The sequence below is a fragment of the Pan paniscus genome, chromosome 20 (genome assembly GCF_029289425.2).
Source record: "Pan paniscus chromosome 20, NHGRI_mPanPan1-v2.0_pri, whole genome shotgun sequence".
In the NCBI taxonomy this organism is placed as follows: domain Eukaryota; kingdom Metazoa; phylum Chordata; class Mammalia; order Primates; family Hominidae; genus Pan; species Pan paniscus.
The window spans coordinates 4,514,757-4,539,711 of NC_073269.2; the positions used below are offsets into that span (position 1 = coordinate 4,514,757).

General features: G+C 49.6%; 2 protein-coding genes and 1 pseudogene across 2 annotated transcripts in view; 1 reads left to right on the forward strand and 2 right to left on the reverse strand.

The window, feature by feature from the left end:
* Positions 1-202: 202 nt before the first annotated feature.
* Positions 203-2,730, forward strand: LOC129394755 (protein capicua homolog; annotated as a pseudogene).
* A 1,950-nt stretch (positions 2,731-4,680) lies between these two features.
* LOC134729657 (uncharacterized) lies at positions 4,681-6,504 on the reverse strand. The gene is made up of 2 exons (XM_063600728.1): positions 6,179-6,504; positions 4,681-5,898 (listed from the first exon to the last, which is right to left on the reverse strand). The coding sequence occupies exons 1-2, from the start codon at positions 6,502-6,504 to the stop codon at positions 5,430-5,432; spliced, it is 795 nt and encodes a 264-aa protein (XP_063456798.1). The 3' UTR covers positions 4,681-5,429.
* Positions 6,505-7,173: 669 nt separating this feature from the next.
* The window catches only part of LOC117977638 (putative uncharacterized protein FLJ44672), a 29,299-nt gene continuing 11,517 nt past the window's right edge, over positions 7,174-24,955 (reverse strand). The window contains exons 2-8 of the mRNA XM_055102844.2: positions 20,823-20,945; positions 18,846-18,962; positions 18,312-18,508; positions 17,403-17,467; positions 10,705-10,895; positions 8,583-8,640; positions 7,174-8,489 (exon numbers count right to left, since the gene is read on the reverse strand). Coding sequence (XP_054958819.2) covers positions 7,704-8,489; positions 8,583-8,585 — 789 coding nt within the window. The 5' untranslated portion in view covers positions 8,586-8,640; positions 10,705-10,895; positions 17,403-17,467; ... (1 more) ...; positions 18,846-18,962; positions 20,823-20,945 and the 3' untranslated portion in view covers positions 7,174-7,703. The remainder of the gene's footprint in view (positions 8,490-8,582; positions 8,641-10,704; positions 10,896-17,402; positions 17,468-18,311; positions 18,509-18,845; positions 18,963-20,822; positions 20,946-24,955) is intronic.

Sequence of the window (24,955 nt, forward strand, 5' to 3'; positions counted from 1 at the left end):
TGAGCCGAGACCACACATTACACTCCAGCCTGGGTGACAGAGCATGACTCTGTCTCAAAAAAAGAAAAAAAAAGAAAAGAAAAGAGACAGAGAAAAGAAAGCCAACAAGACACCATTAGGCAAACCATTGTCAGGTTATGGGAGTTTGAGAAGGAAAGTAGAGAAAGGAGAAGAAAGCTTATTTAAAGAATGGCTGAAAACTGCCTAAATCATGGGAAAGATTTAGACATCTAAATCCATGAAGCTTAAAGATTCCTAAAGAGGTTCAAACCAAATAGATACTCACCAAGTCACAATATAATCAAATAGTCAAAAGTTAAAGAAACTTTGCAGGTCAGGACAGAATCGAATAATACATTCAAAGTGCTGAAAGAAAGAAACTGCCAGCAACTAATACTATGTCTGACAAAGCTGTCCTTCAGAAAGAAAAAAGAAATAACGTGTTTCCTCGACAAACAAAGCTGAGGGCATTCAGGACCACTAGGTCTACCTTAAAAAAATGCTTAACGGAGTTTTTCAAGTAAAAATGAATGAAGTTGGGAGCGGTGGCTCATGCCTGTAATCCCATTTTGGGAGGCTGAGGTGGGTGGATCACCTGAGGTCGGGAGGTCAAGACCAGCCTGGCCAACATGGCAAAACCCCACCTCCAGTAAAAATACAAAAAATTAGCCAGGTATGAAGGCCACTGAGATCGTGCCACTGCACTCCAGCCTGGGTGACAAGAGTCAAACTACATTTCAAAAACAAAAAACAAAACAAAACAAAAAAACAAAACTTGAGGCCTGGCCTTCTGCTCCTCTCCAACCTCCCCTTCTCTGGGCCCAAGCCACCTTGGCTGAGGAGGGGGCGAGGAGGTGTGAGCCCCTGCCAGGAACCCCCTGCCCGGACCAAGTACTCGGCCCCCAGGCCTGCGTTCAGTGAGGCCTCCCGTGGCATCAGCATGTTCGTGTGGAGGAATGTGGAAGGTCACTCTGCGGCCGTGTTCCCCTGGTACTCCATCCCCTTCCTCACCCCTCCCTGCAGCCACACGAGACCCAGCAACCTGCCAGTCACTCAGTGGCCTCCAACCAGAGAAAACAACCTGCCAAGTTGGCAGCTGTTGCTCATGAGCGTCCACCAGGTGGGACAGGGAGTGTTGACCCTGGGCGGCCCCCTGGAGCCACCTGCCCTGAAAGCCCAGGGCCCGCAACCCCACACACTTTGGGGGTGGTGGAACCTGGTAAAAGCTCACCTCCCGCCATGGAGGAGGAGCCCTGGGCCCCTCAGGGGAGTCCCTGCTGGACAGTGAGACAGAGAATGACCATGATGATGCTTTCCTCTCCATCATGTCTCCTGACACCCAGTTGCCTCTACCACTCAGATGATGTCAGGCCCAGTCCCTCAGTGCCCTGCGCAAGGAACAGGACTCATCTTCTGAGAAGGATGGACGCAGCCCCAACAAATGGGACAAGGACCACATCCGGTGGCCCATGAGTGGCGGTCATGATCTTCAGCAAGCGGCACCAGGCCCTGGCAGGGCGCACCAGGATCACCCCAACCAGGATAACCAGACCATCAGCCAGATGCTGAGCGAGCGGTGGTACACCCTGGGGCCCAATGAGATGCAGAAATACGACCTGGCCTTCCAGGTGAAGGTGGCCCACTTGCAACAAGGACCGAAAGAAGTCCAGCTCAGAAGCCAAGCCCACAAGCCAGGGGCTAGCAGGAGTGTAACAAGGGCTCGTGGGAGCGGAGCATATCAGAGACGGGCACTGTCACTGCCACGGCCCCTGGGGTGTCCTCTGAACTCCTGTCAGTTGCAGCCCAAACACTCCAGAGCTTGGATACCAAGAAGCAGCTTCTGTGGGGCAGAACGGCTGCACACAGTCAGGGAACCTGGCCCAGCCTGGCCCAAGCCTTCTCCCACAGCGGCGTACACAGCCTGGACGGCAGGGAAATAGACCGTCAGGCACTACGGGAAATGACACAGGTGGTGTCTGGCACTGCATCATACTCTGGCCCAAAGCCTTCTACTCAGTATGGAGCTCCAGGCCACTTTGCAGCCCCTGGTGAGGGAGGTGACCAGTGGGCAGCCCTGCTGCTGCCCACCTGAGCTGCTCATTCCCAGCACATGGCCAGTGAGGACATAGTGAGTGACGAGGAGCACACGGTCATCCATGAGGAGGAAGGGGTGATGATGTCATTGCTGATGATGGCTTTAGCACCACTGACACCGATCTGAAGTTCAAGGAGTGGGTGACCGACTGAGAGTGGGGACAACTCTGGGGAGGAGCCAGAGGGCAACAAGGGTTTTGGTGGGAAGGTATTTGCACCTGTCATTCCTTCCTCCTTTACTCCTGCCGCCCCTTGCTGGATCCTGAGCCCCCAGGGTCCCCCGATCCACCTGCAGCTTTTGGCAAAGTCTATGGTCCCACCCTGTCCTCCTCCTACACATACTCAGATGCTTCCTCCTCAACCTTGGCACCCACCTCCTTCTTACTGGGCCCAGGAGCCTTCAAAGCCCAGGAGTCTGGTCAAGGCAGCAGAGCGGGCCCCCTACGGCCCCTACCCCGGGGGATGGGGGCCCAGGGATGCCTTCCAAGGTGACCTGTTTCCTCCCAATGGATCCTGCCACCTTCTGGTGCAAGAGACCTGAAAGTGTGGGCGACCTGGAGCTACCAGGCTCCTCAGTCATCAGGGTCCCTCCCAACACTAAGGCTTTCCTAGGCAGGAGCTGAGCTGAGCCACCCGGGGGGCAGAGCCTGAAGAGAAACTGACGGGGCTTTCGGGGTCGGGGCAGAGGGAACCCCACGGACATGGATCCCACACTGGAGGACCCCACCACGCCCAAATGCAAGATGAGAAGATGCTCCAGCTGCAGTCCAAAGCCCGACACCCCCAACTGTGCCATGTGTGATGGGGACAGCTTCCCCTTTGCCTGTACAGGTGGAGAAGCCGAGGACAGGCTCAGGGAACCGGAGACCGAGAAGGCGCTGTCCTCTTCACTGCACGTGCCCTCGACCAGTGCCGGCCCTGATCAAGCAGCTCCTCCAGGCCCACTGCTTCTTCCCGTCCACTAGGCCACAGCCGCCCTCCAGGCCCACTATGCACACATCTTCCCCTCCAAGGTTTGTTCTGCCCCTGCCCTGACTCCCAGCCCTGTGGGGGTCCTGACCGCACCTCACCTGGCTCAGACTCTTGACGCTGCCCTGGCTGCCCCACCACTGCCTCTGCCCGAGAGTCACGTGAGGCTGAGAGTAGGGGCAGGGGCAGCAGTGGTGCCAGTTGGGGGGCGGTCCAGTGGGAGAAGCCTCAGCCTCGCGGGCTGCTCCGTGGGACTGATGACTGCATGATCTTCTGGGCACCTCACGGATCTTCAGCTGCAGGTGAAACGGATGCTGGTGGTGGGTGCAGGGCCGCTGGGAGCTGCTGCATGGTTCCCAGAGGCTGGACTGGGGCAGGTGCCAACTGAAGCTGCTGGGGCAGCATGGGCAGGATGTTCTGCACACAAACCTTGGAGAAGATGATGTGTGCATAGCGGATCCACTGCTGCTGCCCCTGCCCTGACTCCCAGCCCTGCCTGACCCCACCTCAACCTGCTCAGGCTCTGGCGCAACCCTGGCTGCCCTGCCACTGCCTCTGCCCCAGAGTTGGGGCCTTGACAGCCTGGTTGGAAGGGGACACCCCAGCCCTGCCTCAACACCTGGGGGTCTCCATAACTACCACAGGCAGGTGGACAACCCCAAAGATCCCAGGACTCACAGTACCCCCTGAGAACATGGAAAGTATGTGGGGGTAGCAATGGAGGGCAGGATGGTTATCTTCTCCCAGGTAAAGCCATTTAATCCTTTCAGTTTGGGATGGAGTAAGGCCTGCCTTTTTTTTTTTTTTTTTTTTTTTGAGACCGAGTCTTGCTCTGTCACCCAGGCTGGAGTGCAGTGGTGCGATCTTGGCTCACTGCAACCTCTTCCCGCCGGGTTCACGCCATTCTCCTGCCTCAGCCTTCCGGGTAGCTAGGATTACAGGTGCACGCTACCACGTCCGGCTAATTTTTGTATTTTTAGTACAGACGGGGCTTCATCATCTTGGCCAGGCTGATTTCGATCTCCTGACATCGTGATCTCCCTGCCTCCCCCTCCCAAAGTGCTGGGATTACAGGCGTGAGCCACCACGCCTGGCCAAGGCCTGCTCCTCTTATCTATACCCTCTACCCCTGCAGCTGTGCCGGGGGGAAAGCTGGGCAGTTTCCCTCCTCCGAGCCCCTGTACATACCATGAATTGTGGGACCTTCAGAGCTTTTCACTTTTCGGAAAATAGCTCCTGCTGGGGCTACAAGATGGAGTGTGAAGAGGGCCTTGGGCCACAGGGAGGCGCCTGTGGACTAGGGGGAGTTCATGCACCCCTTCTTTCCCCAGAGGGGCTGGACTCAGGTGAGTATGGGGGTGGGGGCTCCTGCACTTCGACACAGGCAGCGGGAGGGTTTTCTCCCCATTCCCTCTGCACTCCCAACTTGAGCTATACTTTTTAAGAAAGTGATTCACCCTGCCTTTGCCCCCTTCCCCAGAACAGAACACGTTGATCATGGGCGATATTTTTCATTGTGCCAAAAAGTTGCCATGACCGTCATTAAACCTGTTTAACACCAAATAATAAGGAAAATCAAATAAAAAATTCGGGCATGGTGCAGAAACTCACTCCAAATAAATTACCTACCAAAATATATAATGGTGGAAATATTCCAAAATTCAATATTTTGGGATTTATACACAAAAGATAAACAAATTAGAGGCCAAGAGGCTGCCGGAAGGGAAAAACGGGGCCTGGAAAGGCCGTTGTGAGGAATGAGCTGGGCCTAAAGAGGCCATTGGCAGGCAGTAGCTGGACCTGCCAAAGTGGCCAAAAGGCAGGAGCTTTGGACTGGGGAGGCCGCAGTAAGGCGAGAGCTAGCTGGGCGTGGAGAGTCCGCTGTGAGGCCGAGGCCGAGGCCGGGCCCGTGCAGGCCTTCGAGAGGCAGGAGGCCGGGCCTGCAAAGGCGGACTGGAGATCAAGTTCTGCGCCTGAAGAGGCTGCCAAAAGTCAAAAGCGGGGCCTGGGAAGGCCGCCGAGAGCCATGAGCTGGGCTGGGCTGAAAGAGGCCACTGGGAGGCAGGAGGAGCTGGGCCTGGAGAGGCTGACTCGAGGAAGTTTTCCACCTGGAGAGGCCGCCGAGAGGACGGAGCTGGGCCCGGGGAGGCCGACTTGCTGCTCTTCCAGGCCCACTTCCAGGCCGACTTGAGGACGACTTGGGCCTGCAGAGGCCGCCGGGAGGCCCAAGCTGGGCCTAGAGGAGCCCACCGACCGGAGGCCGTTTGGGGCCTGCAGATGCCATCGGAGGGCAGGAGCTGAGCCTGGAGAGGCCACCGTGAGGCCTGAGCTGGGCCTAGGGAGCTTGGCTTAGGGAAGTTGTGGGCCTACCAGGGCCGCTGGGAGCTGGGCAGGAGCTGAGTCCAAAGACGTTGTTGGGACCTGGAGTCGGCCCAGAGTCCAGCCTGGAGATGCAGCCGGGAGGAAGAGCTGGGCCCGGAGAGGACGCCGGGAGGCTGCAAGTGGGTCTGAGAGGCCAACTTGAGGAGGCCTGGCCTCCGCCTCCCGCATGGCCCAGCTGTTCCTCCTGGCTGCATCTCCCGCCTCCCAGCAAACAAGCTCTTTTGGCTCAGCTCCCGCCTGCGTTTGTAGACCCCGAAGTTTCTGCAACCAAGCTCTTCAGACCCACATCCCTTCTCCCAGTGACTGAACAGTCCCAGCTCCGGCTGGAGACGGGCGTCTGCAGACCCCACTGTTGCCTCCCAGGGGAGTCTCCAGGCCCAGCTCTCGCCCCACCGTGACCTCCCGGGCCCAAGTCCCTGCCTACCTCCCAGCAGCCCGCATGCGACCCTGCTACTCCCTCACGGTGGCCTGTTGAGACAGGGGCTCAGGCTGACCTCTCTCAGCGTGGGAGGGGCCGGTGTGAGGCAAGGGGCTCACGCTGACCTCTCTCAGCGTGGGAGGGGCCGGTGTGAGGCAAGGGGCTCAGGCTGACCTCTCTCAGCGTGGGAGGGGCCGGTGTGAGGCAGGGGCTCACGCCTCTGGGCAGGGTGCCAGAGGCATGAGTTGGGCATCAACAGGCCACCGTGAGGGAGGAGCTGGGCCGCACGCGGGCTGCTGGGAGGCAGGCAGGGACTTGGCCCCAGGAGGCCGCCGTGGCGGCAAGAGCTGGGCCTGGAGAGGCCCCTGGGAGGCAAGGGCGGGGCCTGCAGAAGCTGTTCTCCAACCATTGCTGGGCCTGTACAGGCCACCAGGAGGCAGGAAGTGGGCCCTCAGAGCTTGGCTGGAGAAAGTTCGGGGCCTACAAAGGCAGTTGGGAGCTGGGCAGGAGTTGAGCCAAAAGAGCTTGCTTACTTGCTGGGAGGCAGGGCCGGGAGAGGCCGACTTCAGGACAACTTGGGCCTGCAGCGGTTGCCGGGAGGCCCGAGCTTGGCGTGGAGAAGCCCACCGACCGGAGACCATTTGGGGCCTGGAGATGCCATCGGAGGGCAGGAGCTCATCCTGGAGAGGCCACCGTGAGGCCTGACCTGGGCCTGGGGAGCTTGGCTTGAGGAAGCTGTGGGCCGACCAAGGCCGCCAGGAGATGGGTAGGCACTGAGTCCAAAGAGGTTGTTGAGAGGCAGGAGTCGGGCCTGGAGACGCAACCAGGAAGAAGAGCTGGGCCCGGAGAGGACGCCCGGAGGGTGCAAGTGGGTCTGGAGAGGCCGACTTGAGGAGGTTCTGGGCCCGGAGAGGCCGCCGGAAGGGAAAAACTGGGCCTGGAAAGGCCGTTGTGAGGAATAAGCCCCATGAGCCTGAAGAGGCCACTGGCAGGCGGGAGCTGGGCCTGCCGAAGTGGCCAAGAGGCAGGAGCTTTGGACTCGGGAGGCCGCAGTGAGGCGACAGCTAGCTGGGCGTGGAGAGTCCGCTGTGAGGCAGAGGCTGGGCCTGTGCAGGCCTTCGGGAGGCAGGAGGCTGGGCCTTGTCGAGGCCTGCAGAGGCCACCGAAAGTCAAAAGCAGGGCTTGGGAAGGCCGCCGGGAGGCATGAGATGGGCTGGGCCAGAAGAGGCCACTGGGAGGCAGGAGGAGCTGGGCCTGGAGAGGCTGCCGAAAGGCAGGAGCTTCGCCTGAGGATGCCACAGTGAGACATCATCTGGGTCTGGAGGGTCCACTGTGAGGCAGAGGCTGGCCTGTAGAGTCCGACAGTAGAGAGAAGTTGGGCAAAAGGCTGATTTGAGGAAGTTTTGGGCTTCAAGAGTCAGCCACGAGGCAGGCACTAGGCCTGGAAATGGCCCGACAGTCATGAGTTGGGCCTAAATGGGCCACTGTGAGGGAGTTGCTGTGCCTGTTGAGGCTGCTGGCAGGCGGGCAGAAATTTGGCCTGGGGCAGCTGCCATGAGGCAAGAGCTGGGCCTGGAAAAAGCCCCTGGGAGGCAAGAGCAGGGCCTGCAGAGGCTGTTCTCAAGTCAAAGCTGGGCCTGTTCATGCCACCAGGAAGCAGAAGGTGGGCCTGGAGAGTTTGACTTGAGGAAGTTTTGGGCCTACATTGGCCGCCATGAGCTGGACAGGAACTGGGCCAAAAAAGGCTGTTGTGAGGCAGCAGTTGTGCCTGTAGACCCAGCCAAGAGGAAGAGGTGGGCCTGGAGAAGCCCCCATGAGGCAGAGGTTGAGCCTGTAGACGCTAACAGGAGGCAGGAGCTGGGCCTGGAGAGGTCAACTTGAGGAGATTTTGGGCCTTCATAGGCCACCAGGAGGCAGCAGTTGGGACTAGAGAGTCTGACTTGAGTAAGTTTTGGGCCCAGAGATGACGTCCTGGGACAGGAGTTGGGCCTGGAGAGGCCACCATGAGGCATAAGCTGGATGTAGAGAGGCCAGTGTGATGCAAGACCTGGGCCTGTCTAGGCTGCTGGGAGACAGGCAGGAATCTGGCCAGGGAAGGTTGCCATGAGACAAAAGTTGGGCCTGGAAAGGCCCTTGTGAAGCATGAGCTTGGCCCAAAGAGGCCACTGGGTGGCAGGAGCTGGGTGTGTAGAAGCTGCTGAAAGGTTGGGAGCTTGGCTTGGGGGGTCCACAGTGAGGCAGATGCTGGGCGTGAAGAATCTGCTGTGAGGCAGATGTTGGGACTGTAGAGGCCGACGGGAGGCAGAGGCTGGGCCTGGAGGGGCCACCAAGATGCAGGAGCTGGGCCTAGAGAGGCTGCAAAGAAGCATGAGCTGGGCCTGGTGAGGTCGACTTGAGAAAGCTCAGGGCCTGGAGAGAAGGCTGGGAGGCAGGAGCTGGGTCTAAAGAGGCCATTGTAACGATGGAGCTGTGCCTGTGGAGGCTGTTGTGAGGCAGTAGCCTCATCTGTGGAGACTGCCATGACGTAGGGTATGGGCCTAAATAGGCCATTGTGAGTCATGAGCTTGGTCTGTAGAGGCTGACTGGAGAAAGTTCTGGGCCTGGAGAGGCTGCCGGGAGGTAGGAGCTGGGCCAAAAGATGTAAGCACATTTGCATTTATTAGGCACTTTATTTCCATTATTACACTGTAATATATTATAAAATAATTATAGAACTCACCATAATGTAGAATCAGTGGGTGTGTTAAGCTTGTTTTCCTGCAACTGGATGGTCCCACCTGAGCGTGATGGGAGAAAGTGACAGATCAATAGGTATTAGATTCTCATAAGGACAGCGCAACCTAGATCCCTCACATGCACGGTTCACAACAGGGTGCGTTCTCCTATGAGAATCTAATGCTGCTGCTCATCTGAGAAGGTGGAGCTCAGGCAGGAATGTGAGCAAAGGGGAGTGGCTGTAAATACAGACGAAGCTTCCCTCACTCCCTCACTCGACACCGCTCACCTCCTGCTGTGTGGCTCCTTGCGGCTCCATGGCTCAGGGGTTGGGGACCCCTGCTCAAGTGCATCCAAAGCGACCCTTCCCACACCAGTCTTCACAGTGGTCAAGGGCAGCAACCACTTAGCTCCCAAGGCAATGTGCCTCAGCTGGCATTTCGTCACAATCAACAGTAAGTGGTAGCTTGAGTCACTGTGAGGTCACCTACTGGAAATCACCAGCATCCCATTTCCCACTGGCAAAGAGCTCAGCACTGCCCCCTGGGAAACCAAACCTATGCCCAAATCCCATCTGTGTGGGTTTATCTCCTGGGACCCTTCCTAACATATTAGTCAGAGTCCAATCAGGAAGCATAAACCACTCAAAAGTTTTAAGTGGTAAAATTTAATACAGAGAATTATTCATTATAACAGGTGAACAGCATAATGAGAGATTGGCTAGCACAAAGTAAAGAGAACTCTAGAGAATACAGGACAAGCCCAGGCCAGGCATGGTGGCTCATGCCTGAAATTCCAGTAATTTGAGAAGCTAATGCAGGAGGATTGCTTAAGGCCAGGAGCTAGAGACCGGTCTGGACAACACAGTGAGACCCTGTCTCTATCCAGAAAAAGAAAAAAGTTAGCTGGGGCTGGTGGTGCACACTTGTAGTCCCAGCTACTCGGAATGCTGAAGTTTGAGCCTGGGAGGTCAAGGCTGCAGTGAGGCATGATTATGCCACTACAGTCCAGCCTGGTGACAGAGCAAGACCCTGTCTCAAAGACCAACACAGCAACAACCGTTTACAGACAGAAAAGAAATAGAGCCAATAAGCTGAGGAAAGATGTTGAAATGTGACAAGTAAAGTAACATGAGGTCTTTTGTCTATTTAAAATAATCAAACAAAAAATGACTTACTAAATTATAATACCCTGTGCTGGCAAAGGTGCAGTGAAATGGGCACTTTCTTATACTATGAGGGGTGTTTAAATTGTGTATAAGCCTTCCAGGGTAAAGCCTGTCAATTTTTTAAAATAATGGAGACAGGGTCTCACCATACTGCCATACTGCCTCCTCCAACTCTTGGCCTCAAGCAATCCTCCTCTCTTAGCCTCCCAAAGTGCTAAGATTATAGCTGGGAGGCACCCAAAACCCTGTCAATTTACATCAAGGGTAATGAGAATGTCCATTCACCATGACTCACAGTAATCTTACTTCTGGGGAGACAATTCAATCTAAACAAAAGGTCATCTGTACACACACAGTAAAAATCTGGGAGTAACTGAAGACAGAGTTGGTAAGTGAAATAAGAAACAGTTATAAGAAATTAAACTATGGTATCAATAGGCACCTGGTATAAAAGGTCAGTTGATGTTAGCTGCTACTTTTTTGTTGTTTTGAGACAGGGTCTCGCTCTGTCACCCAGGCTGGAGTGCAGAGGCCTGATCATGACTTACTGCAGTCTCAGCCTCCCTGGGCTCAAGTGATCCTCCCACCTCAGCCTCCCAAGTAGCTGGGACTACAGGAACATGCCACCACACTAGGCTAATTCATGTGTTTTTCTGTAGGGATGGTGACTCCCCCTTTGTTTCCAAGGCCTATCGCAAACTCTTGGCCTCAAGCCATCCTCCTGCCTCAGCCTCCCAAAGTGTTGCGATTACCAGTGTGAGCCACCACACCTGGCCAGCTGCTACTTTTATCAATATTATTATTATTCCACTCAATTAAAAATTATTATTTTCAAGGCTATGCAACAGTATGTATCCTACAGCGTAATTGTAAAAACATATACAGTCGTCGTCCCTCAGTATACAGAATTAGTTCCAGCCCCCCATCTCTGCATATACCAAAATCCACGCTTACTCACGTTTCGCTGTCACCCCTCTGGAATCCACGTATATGAAAATTCCAAATATTAGTTGGGCATAGTGGCAAGCACCTGTAGTCTCAGCCACGTGGGAGGCTGAGGTGGGAGGATCGCTTCAGCCTGGAAGGTTGAGGCTGCAGTCAGCTGCGATAGCGCTACTACAATCCAGCCTTGGACAACAGAGAGAGACCCTGTCTCAGAAAAAAAGACAAAATAAAACAGGTTAGAAACTGTAATGAGGTCTGTTGGGCAAAATTCCATATAAGCAAAGTATAAATTAATAAAGCAAATCGTGATAAATTAGTACGATTGACTTTCTGGAGTTTCTGACAATAAAAGTAAGGAAAATGCAGAACACAAAGACAGACAGTAAAAAGAGAAATTAGGAAAGCATTCTACATGTTGAATAGGAAGACACTGGCCATGTTCGTGCAGCGGCAGTATGTCGTGACATGACATACCTTGGAGAGAAGTTAACAGATGAGGAAGTTGATAAAAATCATCAGAGAAGCAAAATACTGGTAGCGACACTCAAGTAAACCATGAAATTTCCATAACTTATGTCAGCAAAGTGGGAATATTGTACAGTGTGTGTTGAAGTTCCTATACAACATTGTTTATCTGCCTTTTGTTTGTTTGTAAGGAATGTGTATACGAAAAGTTCTTCTTGCTGTCAAAAGAATATGTGTGAATAAGTCATTTTAACTTATTCTTCTGTTTTTATCTTCCTGCCATCATCCCACAGCCTTACTTTAGAAATTTTTTTTTTAGAAAATTGAACAAGTGCTCCTTGTGGTGGCACATACCTCGAGGATGGGAGGCAGGGGTGGAAGGGTCACTTGAGGCCATTAGTTTGACACCAGCCTGGCCAACAAAGTGAGACCCCATGTCTACAAAACAATTTAAAAATTAGCCAAGTATCGTCATGTATACCTACAGTCCTAGCTACTCAGGAGGCTCAGGTAGGAGGATCCTTAGCCCAGGAGTTCAAGGCTGCAGTGAGCTGTGATAGCACTACTGTACTCAAGCCTGGGTGACAGGGTGAGACCCCGTCTCCTAAAATAAAAAGCAAAGAAAAAAAATAATTCAAGTAGCAAGTTGTATGTGGCTTACTCTGAATATTTCTAAACTAGAAATTCTCAATCTTTTGGGGTCTAACATCCCTTTACATTTTTTAGCTTTGTTGAAGATCTCTAAGACTATTTCTTTCTGCAGATAATTATATTAAAACTAGAAAATAAGACACAATTTTTTAAATATTATTCATCACATATTAAAGCCATTACATGTTGATATAATACAAGATTTTAAAAATATTTAATATTCATTACATATTAATAATAAAACCATTACATGTTGATATAATACTTTTTTTTTTCTTTGAGACAAAGTCTTGTTCTTTTGCCGAGGCTGGAGTGAAGTGGCGCAATCTCAGCTCATTGCAACCTCCACCCCGCAGGTTCAAGCGATTCTCGTACCTCAGCCTCCCAAGTAGCTGGGATTACAGGCACCCACTACCATGTCCAGCTAATTATTGTATTTTCTTAGTAGAGAAGGAGTTTCGCCATGTTGGCAAGTCTGGTCTTGAACTCTTGACCTCAGGTGATCCACCCGCCTGGGTCTCCCTAATTGCTGGGATTACAGGTGTGAGCCACCGCGCCCACCCCAATTAATATATGTTTTAAAACACTCATTAATCAGGCAACAACACCGGGCAGGGGTCTCCTCATTCCCAGGGATGCAAACCCCACTGCACGGCTGAGGGGTTGCAAGGGCTGCAGAGCCAAAAGGCTCTGACTTGAGATATTATTTTACTTGTATTTTTATTTGTATTGTGAGACAGGTCCTGCTGTGTCACCCAGACTGGAGTGCAGCTGTGCACTTACAGCTCACTGCAGCCTCGACCTCCTGGGCTCAAGCCATCTTCCTGCCTCAGCTCCCCAGTAGCTGGTAGTACAGTTGAGTGTCACCATGCCTGGTTATTTGTTTAATTTTTTTGTAGAGTGAGGGGTCTTGCTATGTTGCCCAAGCTGGCCTCAAACTCCTGACCTCAAGAGATCTGCCCACTTCAGCCTCCTGAGTAGCTGAAACTACAAGTACACATCACCATGCCTAGCTACATTTATTTAATTTTGAAAAATATTTTTGTAAAGAGCAGATCTTGCTGTGTTGTCCAGGCTGGTCTTGAACACCTGCCCTTAAAAGATACTCGCACCTCTGCTTACCAAACAGCTGGGACTACAGGCATGAGCCACTGCAATGAGCCTGAAGAGATTTCTTTAATCTAGCATCCCATACTTGGTAGGATTGGGAAAGGCAGTAGTGTTTTTTAAAATTACTTAATAATTTCAGTAACAATCAAACTCAACCTTGACGCCTGCCTTCTCTCACACCCCATATCCAGTCTGTCAGGAAATCCTGTTGACTGTCTTCGACATGTACTAAAGATCCCCACCCAGCAACTCCCTGGCCTCCTCCCCTACTTCTCCCCTCTGACCATCTCTCAATACCACCATGACCCTGGTCAGGACCACCATCATCTCGCGCCTGGATGTTGCCAAAGCTTGGCCCCCATGCTTCTATCACATCTTCCCACAGTCTTTCTCAACTCAGCAGCCAGAGACTGCTTTTAAATCGGGAGACAGATCATGTCGCCTCTCTGCTCAGAACCCTCCCGCAGTTTACATCTGAGTCACAGTAAAAGCCAAAGCCCCAACAATAACCTACCAGGGCTTATGTGATCTGTACTGATCCCCACCCAGCAACTCCCTGGCTCCCTCCCCTAATTCTCTCCCTCTCTCCATCTGCTCCATGGGCCTCCTTCCAGAGCCTCAGACACACCTCAGACACTTTATTCTACTGTTTCTGCCTACAATCCTCTTCCCTCAGCACCTTGGCCACCTCCTTCCCCTCCTTCAAGTCTTTACTCAATTTTCACTTAGGAGGCCACCCCTGACCATTCTACTTAACATTGCCATCTGTCCCCATGCCCACCATGCTCATTTCTTCTTTCTTTACTTTCTTCTTTCTTTTTTTTCAAGATCTCACCATCACCAAGGCTGGAGTGCAGTGGCGAAATCACAGCTCACTGCAACCTCAAATTTCCAGGCTCAAGCGATCCTCCCACCTCAGCCTCCCAAGTAGCTGGGACTCCAGGTTCATGCCACCATGCCTGGCTAAATTTTTTAGTATTTTATTTTATTTTATTTTGAGACAGAGTTTCACTCTTCTTGCCCAGGCTGTAGTGTAACGGTGCGATCCCGGCTCACTGCAACCTCCACCTCCCAGATTCAAGTGATTCTCCTGCCTCAGCCTTCCAAGTAGCTGGGATTACAGGTGCGTGCCACCACGCCCAGCTAATTTTTGTATTTTTAGTAGAGCCGGGGTTTCACAATGTTGGCCAGGCTGGTCTCGAACTCCTGGCCTCAGGTAATCTGCCCGCTTCGGCCTCCCAAAGTGCTGGAATTACAGGTGTGAGCCACCACACCTGGCCAGTTTTTTCATTTTTTATAGACACAAGGTCTTACTATGTTGCCCAGATTGGTCTTGAACTCCTGGCCTCAAGTGATCCTCCTGCCTAAATTCCTAAAGTGCTGGGATTACCGGCATGAGCCATCATGCCTGGCTTCATGTTCATTTCTTCTTGCTGCTGCAACATAGTTTGCAGTTTCCTACATTTAGTAGCTTAAAACACCACAAATCTACCATCTTACAGTTCTAGGGGCCAGAAACCCAAACTAGGTCTATTAAGGCTAAAGTCAAGGTGTCAGCAGGGCTGCATTCCTTCTGGAGACTCTCATATGTTCCCCTGGCTTTTCCAGCTTCTAGAAGCCACCCTCATTCCTTGGATCATGGCCCCTGACTCCATCTTCAAAGCCAGAGGTGAAGCATCTTCAAATCTCCCTCTCTTACCTCTGCTTTCATCACCACATCTCCTGCTCCAATTCTGAATCTCCTACTCTCTTTCTTTTATAAAGACCCTTGTGATTGCTGGGCATGGTGGCTCCCACCCAGAATCCCAACACTTTGGGAGGTCAAGGCAGGAGGAACACTTGAGGCCCGAAGTTTGAAACTAGCATGAAAAACACAGTGAGACCGCCCCCCCCAGAAAAAAATAAAAATAAATATTAGCCCGACACGGTGGTATGCGCCTGTAGTCCCAGCTACTTGAGAGGCTGAGGTGAGACAATCGATTTAGCCCAGGAGTTTGAGATCAGCCTGGACGACATAACTAAATCTCATCTCTACAAGGACGAGGTGGGAGGATCACTTGAGCCCAGGAATTTGTGGCCAGCCTGGGCAACAAAAGAAGACCCCATCTGGCCAACATGGCCAACCTGGCCACCATGGTGAAACTCCGACTCTACAAAAATGAGCTGGGCATGGGTGACATGCATGTGTAGTCCTAGCTACTTGGGAGGTTGAGATGGGAGGATTGCTTGATCTCAGGAGGCCAAAGCTATAGTGAGCTATGATCACATCACTGCACTCCAGCCTGGATGACACAGGAGATTCTGTCTCAAAAAAAAGAAAAGAAATATATATTTAATCTCTGTCCCTGGTTCCTGGCACAGAGCTTCTAAAGCTCTTACAAAGACCTCAGTGATAGATGTGACAGGAACATCTTTTGTTTTCATATTTGGTCTTGGTCCCAGGTTTCTAACACAAGAGCCTCTAAGAACTTTGGGATCTCCAGCATGGTAAGAATGCATTTGGGGATGTTGTTGAGATGACTGGGTGACTGCAAGCTCCTAAATTTCTTCAAGAGGAGGGCTGATTACCATGCAACCACATGGTAAGAGGCTTGGAACTTTCAGCCTCATGCACTGAACTCCAGGGGGAAGAGGGGCTGGAGACTGACTTAATCACCAACAGCCAAAGATTTTATCAATCATGCTTGCATAATAAAGCCTCCATAAACACCCTGAAAGGGGTTTGCGGAGCTTTCAGGGTTGCTGGACACAGGAGATGCTGGGAGGGTCGCATGTTCAACAGAGGGCATGGGAGCTCTGTGCCCCTCCGAACTTAACTTGCCCTGGGTATCTTTCTTTTTTTTGAGACAGGATCAGGCTCTTTTGTCCAAGCTGGAGTGCAGTGGCACAATCTCAGCTTACTGTAACCTAAGCCTCCCCAGTCCCCAGCTCAAGGTATCCTCTCATCTCAGCTTCCCTAGTAGTTGGAACTCTAGGTGCACACCACCACACCGGTTATTATTATTATTTTTTAATTTTTTATAGAGACAGGTTTTCACCATGTTGCCCAGGCTGGTCTCAAACTCCTGAGTTTCAGCGATCCTCCCCCCTTGGCCTCCCAAAGTGCTGAGATTACAGGCATGAGCCACTGCATCCAGCATGCACGTCTCTTTCATTGACTGTTTCTGAGATGTATCCTTCACAATGAACCAGTAATAGGAAATGAACTGGCCAGATGTGGTGGCTCACATCTGTAATCCCAGCACTTTCAGAGGCTGAGGTGGGAGGATCACTTGAGACCAGGAATTTGTGGCCAGCCTGGCCAACACAACAAGACCCCATCTATACAAAAAATAAAAGAAACTAGCCAGATGTGGTGGTGCAGGCATGTAGTCTCAGCTACTAGGGAGGCTGAGGTGGGAGAACCACTGGAACCCAGACAATCAAGGCTGCAATGAGCTATGACTGCAACATTGCACACCAGCCTGGGCAACAAAATAAGACCCTCTCTCTCAGAAAAAAAGAAAATAAACTGTTTTTCTGAGTTCCATAAACTGTTCTAGCAAATTATTAAACCCAAGAAGACAGTTATGGGAACCCCCGATTGGTAACAGGTTGGTCAAAAGTATGGTGACAACTTAGGACTTGCCATTGGCATCTGAAGTGAGGATGGCCTCGTGGGACTGAGCCCCTAACTTGTGGGGTCTGTGCTAACTCCAGGTAGTGTCAGAATAAAGTCATGGGATACCCAGTTAATATCCAGAGCACTGAAGAATTTGGTGTAGAAACTCCATACATACATTCAGTCGGAAGTGTGTGAGTAGAGACAAACATGGGCTTTTCTGTCACCTACCTGCTTAACTGCAAAGGAGAGGCAATATGTGGTGCTCATGAACAAAGCAAACATTAAAGTCAGACTAGACCCAACATTTGACTCAGTCTTAATATCCAGGTGAGCCTGCGCAAATCATTCATTATTCCTAAGGTTTTCATCACTCCATTCATAAAATGGGGATAACTGTGGCACCTACATGTGATTCTGTGAGAATTAATGAAATATTATGCTTGGGGTTATTGTGATCATTATACCTGTTCCAAACTATTTGACAAGGACAGTGATGGATGAAGACATCAAAAAATCAGAAACTGCAATGAGGTCTCTCAGGTAAAATTCCATACAAGCAAATTACTGTGTCTACAAAGCATTCCTGCCACACTTAATTCACCATTCCCTGAACAAAATATGCCATCTTCGTTGTTCAGGTGTGTACAGTGCTGGTTTCCCTTCCCGGGCAGTTTGCGCTATCCCATCCCAGCCCATTCCCCATCCCTCCACCTCCCCCTTCCCTCCCCACTCTCATACAACTCTTCCTCATCTTTCAGGACTTGGCTTCAATGTCACCTTAACTGGAAGCTTCTCTCACTCTCCAGAAGAGCTTCCCATTGCACTTGATGCATGCACTATTATTTGATCATTTTTAAGTTACAGTCCAAATCTTTTTGTACCTGAATAACATGTTGCCCAGTCAGTCTCTCTTCCTGGATTTAGAAGCCCTTCATGGTAGATCCAGCTGGAAGTGACAAAAAGACATCTTTTGACATAAAGGGATGACACACACAGACATAAGTTCTTAAATGTCTTAAATGTTATGTGAAAATTAAACAGAATTCAAAGACTTGTGGGGAGCACTTAGGAAGTTACTGGGAATGTCATAAAGGGTTAATTTGTATTTTATTTTATTTTTTGAGACAGTCTCATTCTGTCACCTAGGCTGGAGTGCAGTGGTGTAATCAGGCTCACTGCAGCCTTGACCACCTGGGCTCAAGTAATCTCACTTAATTTTTATTTGGTTTAAGAAAGTCTTGGTTGAGGGTGGTGGCTTATGCCTGTAATCTCAGCACTTTGGGAGGCTGAGAGAGGTATATTACTTGAGGCCAGGAGTTTGAGATCAGCCTGGGCAATATATTAAGACCCTGCCTCTACCAAAAAACAGAGTGAATGTGTGGAAGACAATTTTTCCACAGACTGGGAGTGAGGGAATAATTTCAGGATGATTCAAGTGCATTACATATATTGTGCACTTTATTTCTATTATTACTACATAGTAATATATAATGAAATGATTCTACAACTCACTATAACGTAGACTCAGTGGGATCTCTCAGCTTGTTTTCCTGCAACTAGACTGTCCATCTGGGGTGATGGGAGACAGTAACAGAATATCAGGCATTAGATTCTCATAAGGAGTACACAACCTAGATCCCTCACATGCACACTTCACAACAGAGTTTGTGCTCCTATGAGAATCTAATGCTGCTGCTGATCTGACAGGACATGGAGCTCAGGTGGTCATGCAAGTGATGGGAGGGGCTAGAAATACAGATGAAGTTTCCCTTCACTCGCCTGCTGCTCACCTCCAGCTCTGTGGCCCTGTGGTTGGAGACCGCTGCTCAAGTGCATTGGAAAGGATCCATCCCACGCCATTCTTCAGAGTCATCTTTACTGCTGCAGTGGTCAATTTGTAGCACCCCTAGGCTCGCAGGACATATGCTTCAACTGGCATTTCACAATCAACAGTATGTGGCAGCTTGAGTCATTGTGAGCTCACTTCCTGGAAATCACCAGCATCCCATATCCCATTAGCAAGGAGCTCAGCACTGCTCCTTGGATAACCAAACCTATTCCCAAATCCCATCTGTGTGCGTCTATCTCCTGGTACCCTTCCTAGCATCAATTCTGTATTTGTAGGAGTCCAATCAGGAGACACAAACCACTCAAAAGTTTAAACGAGAATGAACAAGATGGCTCACACCTGTAATCCCAGCACTCTGGGAGGCCAAGGTGGGTGGACTGCTTTGAGCTCAGGAGTTTGAGAACAGTCTGGGAAACATGGCGAAACCTCGTCTCTACAAAAAACACAAAAATCAGCTGGGTGTGGTGGCACTTACCTGTAATCCCAGCTACTCGGGAGGCTGAGGCAGGAGAATTGCTTGAGCCTGGCAGGTGGAGGCTGCAGTGAGCAGAGGTTGTGCTACTGTACTCCAGCCTGGGTGACAGTGTGAGACCTGGTATCAAAAAGAAAAAACATATATATATATATATATATATATATATGTAAATTTAATATAAAAAGTATTAATTTTGGCCAGGCAAAATGGCTCATGCCTGTAATCCCAGCACTTTGGGAGGCCAAGGCAGACAGATCACCTGAGGTCAGGAGTTCGAGACCAGCCTGACCAGCACAGAGAAACCCCATCTCTACTAAAAATACAAAATTAGCTGGGCATGGTGGCACATGTCTGTAATCCCAACTACTCCGGAGGCTGAGGCAGGAGAATAGCTTGAACCCGGCAGGTGGAGGTTGCGCTGAGCTGAGATAGCGCCATTGCACTCCAGCCTGGGCAACAAGAGTGAAACTCCATCTCAAAAAAAAAAAAAAAAAGGTATTAATTTTTACAGAGGATCAGCACAATGAGGGACACACTAGCACAAAGTAAAGACAACTCTAGAGAATACGGAACTAGCAGAGGCCAGGCATTGTGGCTCATGCCTGTAATCCCAGCAATTTGGGAAGCCTAGGCAGGAGGATCGCTTGAGGCCAGGAGTTGAAGACCAATCAGTGCTAAATAGTGAGACTCTGTGTCTACCAAAAAAAAGAGACATTAGCCAGGTGTGGTGGTGGTGCACACCCATAGTTCCAGCTACTTGGGAGTCTGGGGTGGGAGAAATCCCTTGAGCCTGGGAAGTCTACACTACAGTGAGCCAAGATTGTGCCACTGCACTCCAGCCTGGGTGACAGCGTGAGACCCTGTCTTAGAAAGAAAAAAGAAAAGAAAGTGTTAATCCCCCTATGGGAATCTCCTCTTCTCCTGCCCTCTCTGGAACCTCACTTGTCAGTTCTTCCTCCCACTTTCCTGTATCTTTAACCTATCCCCCACTTTTAGCTCCTTCCCATCATCATTTAAATTACTCAAACTTCTTCTGTTTTAAAAACCTCTCCCTAAACTCAGGGAGAGGTCTCCTGCACACCCATTGAGCCATCTGCTCTCCCTGGTGCCTTCTCTATAGCAGCCTGAGCCATGTCTCTAATCCATTAATCTCATCATGTTACTCCCCCATTTACATCACTTCTCCTTGCCTCAGGGATTAAGTCCAAACTCCTTAACAGCCCCTGCTCTGCCCTGCCTTGCAAGGCAGCCTCACTGCTTGCCCCTCTCCATTTCATGTGCTATGGAGTCCAACTGAGCCTCATCTGCCCCTTGAACACACACTTTCTCCTCTGGGAGTCTCTGAAGTGGGTAATATCCTCTGCTTATAATATGCTTCCCCTTAAACCTCTACTCTCTTCCTAGCTAACTTCGACTCCTCTGTCACTTGTCCGCTTTGGCATCACCTCCTCATAGAAGACTTCTTTGACTCCCGAGATTCTCAGGAGCATGGCAGGTGAAGTGCTCCTCCCATGAATGGATGAAAATTAGGGAGTGTGTGTTATTCATGCTTAATTCACCAGTGCTTAGCTGAGTACCTGGCATAAAATAGTTACTGTGGTGGCCAAAGTAATAACCCCCACCACCACCAATTGCTCATGTCCTATGTTACACAGCACAATTACATAGGAAAGGGGAATTAAGAGTGCAGATAAAATTAATGTTGCTCATCAGCTGACCTTAAAACAAGATTATCCTGGAGTATCTAGGAGAGCCCATGTAATTACAAGCATTCTTTAAAACTGGAAGAGGGAGGCAGAAGGTTAAGAACCAGAGACGGTGGGCACAATGGCTCATGCCTGTAATACCAATACTTTGGGAGGCCAGGGCAGGAAAATCCCTTGAGTGCAGGAGTTCAAGGTCAGCCGTGGCAACATACTGAGGTCCCATCTCTACAACAAAATAAAAACAAAATTCACTGAGTGTCACGATGCTTACCTGTAGTCCCAGCTACGGGAAGGCTGACATGGCAGGATTGCTTGAGCCTGGGAGTTTGAGGCTATAATGAGCCATGATAGGACCACTGAACTCCATCCTGAGTGACAGGGCAAGGTCCTGTTTCTGAAGAAAAAAAGGACAATGGAATCAGGGTCCTCTCCATCCTGAGGTGCCTACAAGGCATCTCTCTCTGCAAACGAGTAAACATCACCCTCCAACTCCTTACAGAGTGGAGCAACAGGAAAACTCCTTCACCTCATTTCTGTGCTGCTTGGGAGGCCTGGACAGCCCAATAACCAGCTCCTTGCTGATGAAGCAATCAGAAAATGGCTCGAGTTGAGCTAAGGAGAATTTGGGTCCTTCTTTTGGTTCTCAGTAGGCAGGGTAGGGGCCAGGCATGGTGGCTCATACCTGTAATCCTTGCACTGTGGGGGGCCAAGGTGAGAGGATTGCTTGAGGCCAGGAGCTCAAGACCAGCCTGGACAACATAGCAAGACCTGGGTGGCATACACCTGTGGTCCCTACTACTTGGTAGGATGAGGTGGGAGGATTGATCACTTGATCCCAGGAGTTTCAGGCTGCAGTGAGCCATGATCACACCACTGCACTTCAGCCTGGGTGACAGAGCCAGACCATGTCACAAAAAGTTAGAAAGAAAAAAGAAAGAGAGAGAGGGAGAGAGACTATACACAGGCACCACCACATTTGGCTAATTTTTAAATATTCTGTAGAGACAAGGTCTTGCTATGTTGCCCAGGCTAGTCTAAAACTCCTGGCATCAGGCTGGGCATGGTGGCTCATGCTTGTAATCCCAGCACTTTGGGAAGCTAAGGCAGGCAAATCACCTGAAGTCTGGAGTTCGAGACCAGCCTGGCCAACATGGTGAAACTCTGACTCTATCAAAAATACAAAAATTAGCTGGGCAGTAGTGGCGTGTACCTGTAGTCTCACCTACTCGGGAGGCTGAGGCAGGAGAATCACTTGAACCTGGGAGGTGGAGGTTGCAGTGGACCCCATCACTGCACTCCACCCTAGGTGACAGAGCAAGACTCTGTCAAAAACGACAACAACAATAACAAAAACAAAACAACAACAACAAAAAAAAACTCCTGGCATCTAGACATCTTCCTGTCTTAGCCTCCCAATGCCCTGGGATTATACTGTTTCCTATAATTGAAGACACTTGTTCTTATACTGCTTTAAGGTATAAAGGAAGAAAAAAAAAAACAGATAATGGCAAATGGTGAAGGCCGGGCATGGTGGCAGCCTGTAATTCCAGAACTTAGGGAGGCTGAGGCGGGCAGATCACTTGAGGCCAGGAGTATGAGACCAGCCTGGGCAACATGGTAAAATCCCACCACTACAGAAAAATATAAAAATTAGCCAGGCATGGTGGCGTACACCTGTAATTTTCAGCTACTCAGGAGGCTGAGATGAGAGAATCACTTGTGCCTGGGAGGTCAAGGCTGCAGTGAACTGTGATGGCATCATTGCACTGCGGCCTGAGAGACAGAGCAAGCCCCTATCTAGAAAAAAAAAATGTCAGTGAAGATGTGGAGGAATTGGAACCCACATACATTACTGGTGGGAACATAAAATTGTGTAACCATTTTGTTTGGGTATTTCTTTTCTTGTCATTTTAATTGGATTTTTAAAAAATCAAGACAGGGTTTCACTATCTTGTCCAGGCTGGTCTTGAATTCATGGGCTCAAGCCATCCTCCTAGCTGAGCCTCCTGAGTAGCTGGGATTACAGGTGTGAGCCATTGCACCCAACTGGTGTAGCCACGTTAGAAAACAGTCTGGCAGTTTCTCAAAAGGCTAAATGTACAGTCATCCTATAATGCAACAATTTCACTCCTAGGCATATATCCCAGAAAAATAAAAATATATGTCCACACAAAAACTTGTACAACAATCTTCATAGCAGCATTATTCATAATGACCAATACATGGAATACATGGAAACAACCCAAATATCCACCAACTGATGAACAGATAAACAAAATGCAGTGTGTCTCTACCATGGAATACTGCCATAGAAGGGATGAAATATTGATACACACTATGACATAAAGGAACTTTGAAAGCTAAGAGGGAAAAAAAGCCACAAAAGATCACATATTGTACAATTCTATTTGTCCAGATTAGGCAAATCTATAGTGACAAAAAATTAATCAATGGTTGCCTAAGGCTGGGGGCGAAGGTAGGTGGGGAGAGTAGGAGGTAGTGGCTGAGGGGTATGGATTTCTCTATAGGGTAATGAAAGGTTCTAAAAGTGACTGTGGTGATCGATGCACAGCTCTGTGAATATTCTAAAACCTACTGAATTGCAGATTTCAATAAATAAAGTGAATGGTATGTGAATATTTTAATAAAGCTATTATTTAAAATAATAATAATAGGGGGCTGGGCACAGGTGGTCATGCCTGCCTGTAATCCCAGCACTTTGGGAGGCTGAGGCAGGAGGATCACTTGAGGTCAGGAGTTTTGAGCCCAGTTGGAGCAACGTGGCAAGATCCCGTCTCTATGATAAAAAATTAGCTGGACATGGTGGCACATGTCTGTAGTCCCAGCTACTTGGGAGACTGAAGTGAGAGAACCGCTTGAGCCCAGGAGTTTGAGGCTACAGTGAACCATGATCATGTCACTGTACTGTAGCCTGAGCAACAAAGCAAGACGCTGTCTCTGAAAAGGAAAGAAAACAAATGCAAGTTTTTATCACTTTGTGAGTGTAGCCAAGTTGGAGGAGGAATAGACAATAATAAAAGAGCACTGAATAATGATGGTGAGTGGCTGGTTAGGCTCAGTTGCTAGCTAAATGGCTTCTAAAAAATTCAATAAAGTTACAGCTCTGGGGACAGTCATATAGTCAAAGAATGAACGCTAAATTCATTACAAATGCCCATGGTCTTTATTTACATGCCTTCTAGTGAAAAATTCCTAAGTGCCTAAACAGCAAGTCTGCAATGATAGCAGCTGTTTATTACAGACTACAAAAAAGAAATGGAGGCCAGGCGTGGTTGCTCACATCTGTACTCCTTGAATTTTGGGAGGCTGAGGCAGGCAGATTGCCTGAGGTCAGGAGCTCCAGAGGAGCCTGGCCAACATGGTGAAACCCCATCTCTACTAAAAATACAAAAATTAGCTGGGTATGGTGGCGGGCGCCTGTAATCCCAGCTACTCGGGAGGCTGAGGCAGGAGAATTGCTTGAACCCAGAAGGTGAAGGTTGCAGTGAGCCAAAATCGCACCATTGCACTCCAGCCTGGGTGACAAGAGAAAGACTCTTGTCTTAAAAAAAAAAAAAAAGAAAAAAAGAAATGGCATCTTCTTCAAGAATTACATCTTGTTTCATGATAAAGAAGCTCTAATTTTGCATTTGTTCAAGTATTGATGAGATTTACCCAATATGACACCCATCTTGGATAAAATGCAAACAACACAATTTCATTTTCTCATTAACAAAACCGATTAAGTAGTCTAATATCAATTCTGATCTTATTAAAAACTGATCAGATTTTAAAAATTATGGAATTATGGAGCCAATAAGATGTTACAACCTGTTCCAAGGGGAATTCCAAAATCCACACATGTCTGAGACCATCAAGTATGATGAAATATATTTGATTACTATATTGAAAAATAAACTAATTACATAGCCAACAATTGGACAGGGGTCTCCTCATCCACAGCCACACAAACCCGATCATGCAGCTATGTGGTTACAAGGCCTACATAGCCTAGAAGGGACTGGTCTGACTTGAGATTTCATTTGTATTTGTATTTTGAGACAGGGTCCCACTCTGTCACCCAGGATGGAGTGCAGTGGTATAATCATAGCTCACTGCAACCTTGACCAACTGGGCTCAAGAGATGCTCCTGCCTCAGCTGCCCCCATACCTGGGAATACAGGCAAGTACCACCATGTCAGGCATTTTTTTCATTTTTGTAGAGAGAGAAGTCTTGCTATGTTGCCCAAGCTGGCCTCAAACTCCTCGAATCAAGAGATCTGCCCATCTCAGCCACATGAGTAACTGGGGCCATAGGTACATACCATCATGCCTGGCTATATTTATTTTATTTTATTAAATTTATTTTTTTTATTTTTGTAGAGAGGAGGTCTTGCTGTGTTG

Excerpts from the sequence above, each read along its gene's own strand:
- LOC134729657 (XM_063600728.1), bottom strand. The coding sequence starts at position 6,504 with ATGGTCTCCGGTCGGTGGGCTTCTCCACGCCAAGCTCGGGCCTCCCGG. Across the intron at positions 5,899-6,178 it reads CGGCGGCCTCCTGGGGCCAA|TAGCAGGGTCGCATGCGGGC; the intron begins GTCCCTGCCTGC and ends ACCGTGAGGGAG.